The 6000-nt window shown below is 42.5% G+C and overlaps 1 protein-coding gene across 3 annotated transcripts in view; it reads left to right on the forward strand.

The window, feature by feature from the left end:
• Positions 1-5789, forward strand: part of znf516 (zinc finger protein 516) — a 44681-nt gene extending 38892 nt beyond the window's left edge. For 2 of the 3 annotated variants that reach the window (XM_076150401.1, XM_076150402.1), the window contains exon 6: positions 2108-2293. In XM_076150401.1, coding sequence (XP_076006516.1) covers positions 2108-2167 — 60 coding nt within the window. In that variant the 3' untranslated portion in view covers positions 2168-2293. Of the gene's footprint in view, positions 1-2107 lie in introns of all 3 variants that reach the window. The other variant, XM_076150403.1, reaches the window with a different exon arrangement.
• The last annotated feature ends 211 nt before the right edge of the window (positions 5790-6000 follow it).

The following is a 6000-nucleotide window of genomic DNA, read 5'->3' on the forward strand; positions in this document are numbered from 1 at the left end:
TTTTTGGATAAAATGTGAAACTCTGCGTTGGAGACAGAAACCTGGCTGCTTATTGTCTTCCTTTAGCATTTCTGCTGACATCAGCAATACTGAAATCAGATTTCCCTTTGAACCTGTCACTTACGGGTGTGTTTCTGTCTTGATTTGCTCCTTACAGGCTTACTTTACGATAACTAGTATTCAGATTCTCGATAATCCATAAACCTACACAGTTTAAAACACTCAAATTCTGGTTGGGGTAAAACTCCAGTTTGCCCAAAAGCATAATGTGTTAGTTTGTTTGGACTACACAGCAACAGAAGTATCTATGCAGTGGCCTCAGAGGGACTCCATATGGTGTAAGTTCTGATAGGCCAATCTTAATTCCCAACACCAGCAAAAGTTGTTATTTATTGTAGGCCAAATTCATCTGTGAGCAGCTTCCAAATGGCAGCTCCATGGTGGCCCAGTGCTTTTTGTATCAGCACCAACATTTAAGTTCCAGTGAGCCCTCGGTCTCACCTCGCCTCTGTACTACAAAGGTCAGAGATGTCGGGATGTTTGCCCTCTATGGATGCACGTAACTGTCATCCAGGAGTAGTTGTAGCTCTGATTTCAGCTGTTTTGGAAGTTTGACTGTACTGAGGAAGAAGAAGAGAGAAAGTTTGAGCCACCGTGGAGACGTAGAGACTTAATATAAGAGCGATTTACTGTTGTCATAGAAGCGATGCCATTTAAAGTTCCCTTTGGCCTAGATATTTAAAATGAGGAGTGATGGCCAAACAAAAGGGTACAATAGAACATCAACACAAATAATCTAATGAAACACACCGTCATTATAGATTGTTGTGAAGCGATTTTCCCCGCAAACCGCCGCAATAACGTCCCTGACAAGAAAAGTGCTATTTGTTCCCTCAACGCAAACATTTACCAAACTTAAGACGATAACAGAAAGTTTCTCCGGTCCCTTAAACACTTTTTTCTTCCCAGAGTTACACAGAGTGATGGAAACAGGAACGGAAAGCAACGACAGAAGTAACAGAGGAGTAAATCTCTTCCTCGCGTTTGACATTCGGCGAGAGCTCGGGGGCCGCACGCCGCACCTCCATCTTAATTAATCACACACATCACACGCGCACCCGCACGGCCTCAGATTTACCGCGCGCTATGAATGATTGGAGCGAGCGCGGCAGAGGGGTCCAATTAGATGTAGTGTTGACGCTGCTTTACGGCGACGATAACCTTTAGCATAATGTAGTGCATCGGTCCCGTCAGCGATGTTTCCTCGCAGGACGATGTCGTGGAGGTTCTCGCTTTCCTCTCACGTCTCGCCCTCGCCGTCTTTCCAGCTGCTTTTTTAGATTTTTTGGGGTGATTAATTACACCTTTTTTTGTTTTTATCTCTCTCTCTCTCTGTTTCTCACACCCCCTCTCTTTCTCTCTGTTGTGTTTCTGATGATGTATGATAACAGCTATATTTCCCCGTTTCTTCTTCAGGGAGAAGGGTGCGGGAGGGGCACAGGGAGTCATTTGTTTTCCCGCTTTGATATTCTTCCATTTATCAAAATGATAATTAGGTGCAATTAAATGGCAATCTCATTTGTTTTGTTCAGGTGTGTGTGTGTTGCTTACTTTCTCTTTTTTTTTTTTTTGCGGAGGTGTCTGTGCCATTGTAGGTCAGTCTAATTAGAAGAGAGAGAGTAGAGTTTATAGGGGGTGTGTGTGTGTTTGTGTGTGTGTGTGTGGGTGTGGGTGTGTGTGCAGGCATGGGGTGGCCCTGTTGATTGAGAGAAATAGATGGGACAAAAGTAGGACTGTTCAGACAGGGACGTGTGGCCTTCTTCTCCAGATGGCAGCAAAGAGAAAAGGAGGAAATGAGAGTTAGTCCATGTGGGACAGAAGAGAAAAGCAAAGTTAACTTTTGAATTGAATGAAAGTGCAGAGAAATCAGTGTGAATGCTGCTGTTGACCTGCATTGTGTTTGCCCGCCTCTCTTTGTACACCATCACGTGTCTCAGTTTGTGTGTGTGTGTGTTCGCTCCTTTTCCTCTCCGTTCTTTATCGCCTGTATGTCTCCCATCTCTCGCCTCGACCTGACCTTTGACCTGTGTGTATGCGTGTTCCTCAGGGGAGAGGCCATTCTGCTGCCAGCTCTGCCCATACAGAGCCTCTCAGAAAGGGAACCTAAAGACCCACGTCCAGAGCGTCCACCATATGCCTTTTGACAACAGCCAATATCCAGAGAGCAGAACCCTGTTACTGGACCGGGAGGAGCGAGGAGCGCCGCCTGCCAAACACCCACCAACACAACAAAGACAACAACAGTAGACCCTCCATCAACCCCCAAACACCATCGCCATTCCTACAAAGCAACTCCTGAGACTCTTTGGATGACATTCACCTCCCCACCTTCGTCCTGAAATGAACAGTGAACTCTGAAGTATTTTCTATAATGAAGGTTCTTAAAGGTTTTGGATGTTTGTTTGAAAGAAACCATACATGTTAAGTAAGACATTGTTTAAAGCTGCACTAGGGAATTTTTCAAACGTCAAACACAAAGTGAGTCTGCATCACAGGAGAGGTTTTAAATTGCGGATGCAGGGATACACACCAATTAACTCTTGGTATCTTTAGTATGAGGGGTCTGATCTCAAGCAAGGTGTGTGGTTTACGATTTTGTTCAGGAATCCTGAATATTGAAGTCTTCAAAACATGAAATCCTTACCTCCTGCTGTCATTTGGAGGCACCAACAGGCCAAGTTGCCTATTGCAGCTTTAAAATAAAACGTTTTTTTGGAAAAAAATGAACTTAATGAAACTGCTAGAGATCTAATGGAGGACTGTGGCATGGCTTGGCTGCCGTAGTTGCAACCCTCTCCCCTTTTTTTAGCTTTATTGTATAAAGAGTTTGTGCATTCCTCAGGACACCAGTACTCCGACCTGCAGCACTGAGATGAAATTCATCAACACTGAGCTGACACGCTGCAAGTTCATTTCCTCTGGGCTGCCAGGTTTAAATCACAGAGATGAAGACTTGCATGTGTGTGTGTGCGCGTGTGTCTGTGTGTGTGTGTGTGTGAGTGCGCACTTGTGTCTGTTAAACTCACTTCCTTCCACTCCAAAGTGTAATGGTAGGAGTGGAGTGACCACTCCATACACTGAGGCTAGTGATTAGAGGGAGATGGAAAGAGAGAGAGAGGAAGAGTCAGAGAGAGGTAGAATTAAAGAGAGAGAGAGCGAGTGTGTGCTAATGGGGGTATCTGTTTTAGTGCTCATTAAAAATAGTGTGCGATTTTAATAGCCAATATAAATGAGCGTGTGGTTTTTATGGTCATTCAATTATTGTCCATTTAAGAGAAAAGGACCGAGTGGAAACAGTTTCCCCTCCACTTACACGTCTGACTTTGAATTAGACTCCAAAACACTGGGAATGCCAAGAAGATTCCTGCTTTGATGGTTGTAACTCCAGCTGGAGTGCTTATGTATAAAGGTGTGTATGGTACTGCTAGTGTCAGTCAGCAGAGGTGCATCTTGATCTCCGCCTGCTGACCAATGGACCAGTTTGGTGTCTTTACCCAGTATGTGATGAAAGATTCAGGACAGCATTAGCTAAATGTGTGTTTCAGGTAGACGACACTGTAGAAATACGGAATGTTAAATATTCATGAATTGATTTTTGGCCACGGGGGAACAGAATTTACTAAAATAAGCCTTTAGAGACGCCACAGCTCTGCTCGACTCTCCTCACCAGCCACTCAGTAACTTTGTCTCTGTCATTTTAGAGCCAACAGGAAATGTGTGGTGAGATTAATGGATCCTCTTCTATACAATTTAAAGGGGAACGGATGAGATTCAATGGTGTATCTTTGTGTATTTGTTCCAGTGTTAATTGCTATTATAAAATATGTGTTAATGCTGTTAATAAGAGCCCCCATTCCTTGGATTAGACATGCATATAAAGCTGTCAACAGTGAGACAGCCAATACATTGGGTTTATACCAATTAAGGACACAGTGAAGAGGAATGAACCGCACTTCTAATATGTGCAGCCCTTTAATGTTGAAGTGGTGCATTCTGGGTGGAGAATGTGAGGAGGTCAGAGAGGTGGAGGTCAGGTTTCCAGAGAGTTCAGGGATATTTATACAAGATGGAGATGTTTTGAAGCCTATTGGATCTGTCGAGCCGTCACAGCCTTAACAGAGGTGTGTGTATGTGCGTGTGTGTGTGTGTGTGTGAGAGTGTGCATTTATGCCGTGTGTGTATGTGCATTCTTATTAAAGCTCTGCATACTGTATAAGAGGTTGACAACGCTCTGTGTGTACTCTAGCCTCCCTCTAGATGCTTTCTTTACTAGCCTACCTCCTTTGCTATGGATTTTGGGCTCTAGGGAGGTCTGATTCTTTTTTTGTCTTGTGCTTTGTTTACTTTCCTCTCTTCCATGGCCTCTTAAATTGAAAAAAGCCATGTCTACCATGTCTTAAACATGTGGGAGGGCGAGGGGAGGGAGGGGGAGACAACTAAAAGCAATTTCAGACTCACCACGTCACAGCAAGGGGAGAAATGTTGACTCTCGTACGCAAAGAGTCAAAATTCAAAGTTGTGAAACCAGTTCAAGTGAAAGGAGCTTACAGAACTGTACTTCCTCTGTATTTCCAGACCTCAAGTAGTTTTAACATGGACACACACACACATACGATGAGATGATTGCTATAAAAGTGGGTTGTTTAGTTATGCTTACAATATTGTGTGCTTGAATATACCTGGTACACAAATGTGTATACTGAAGATGTGGGTAAGAGAAAATACTTGAAACGGATACTCAAGCCCTCTGAGGTAGTGTAGTACTAACACCAATGTTGTACAGAATTCCCTTTAAGATGAAACTCCTCCATGATGAATTTGTACTCCGAAGTGTGACTTAGAAAAACTATGAAGACATGAAGCAGGAGTGTGTGTAATATAAAGTGTATATCTGTAATCCACTCTTACCAAACCCTTTATATACAGCGTTAGAAACCAAATGGCATTACTAGTGCACTTAGACTAGGTTATTGCTTTAACTGTTCTCATTTGTCCAGTTCTAGCTAAGGTTTCTGTGAGAATGTCCTTTTAAATGGTGCCAGCTAATAACACTTTTGTGGCATTTCTGGTTTTAGAGGCTTATCGTTAGAATGATTCCATAGATTTTAATGACGGATGAATCAAGGCTTTGTCTGTGATGGCTGTACGGCACAGCTTTCTAGCTCTTGTTTCCTCATGGAAAGTTTGATAATGCTAGATGCTGCGGTGGCTATTATTTTCCATAAAGCTGTAAGAGTGTGTTTTTAGTCTCTCTCTTTGCTAAACAGTAGGATTTATTCAGTAGCTAGTCATGGCTGTCCTCCCAGAGGAGCTGGCAGATGTTCTTTTCTCTTTGGTTGGAATTTCATGGTGCCTGTTAAGTTGTATTATTTGTGTCTGTATTGCGTTCTTATTTGTTATGAACTTCCTGATTAATTTACCTTAGAAGACATTATTATTCAAAATGTATTTGGTTGATATCTGTATTTATTATCACTTCAGAAAGGACAAGGGCACAGAGGCAGACAGCATTTTGTTTTTGTTTCATTTGAATTGTTCTGGGTTTTGTTCTTTTTTTCTCCCTTTTTTTTTTTTACTGTGTAGTTTTCAAGCCAGCAAGCTGATGTGAAAGCTCTACCTCGTCTGAGCCATTCTCAGTTCTGTTACACTTTTGTACATCATTTCAAAAAGATGTAAAGTCATGTCCACAATAAATACACACACAATGGCACCTGTTGGCTCTGTTTCATGCCGTTTTGCTCATTTGTTTCCACTGTGAGTTGAAAACTTCCAAGCCTAGATGAAAAGCTGTACAGCTTTGCAGTTTGCAGATTTTTTTTTCTTTCCATAATTCACACGGCAGGTGTGACTTTAACAAAGAACTTTGCAGCTCACTGTCATTGAATATTGACAGGAGGAGAAGTTGAGCGGTATTTGTACTTCTTGTTCTAGAATAGACGT

This window comes from Genypterus blacodes, unplaced genomic scaffold (assembly GCF_046128005.1).
Source record: "Genypterus blacodes isolate CSIRO-AG114 ecotype Tasmania unplaced genomic scaffold, CSIRO-AGI_Gbla_v1 ptg000052l_1, whole genome shotgun sequence".
NCBI classification, from domain to species: Eukaryota; Metazoa; Chordata; class Actinopteri; order Ophidiiformes; family Ophidiidae; genus Genypterus; species Genypterus blacodes.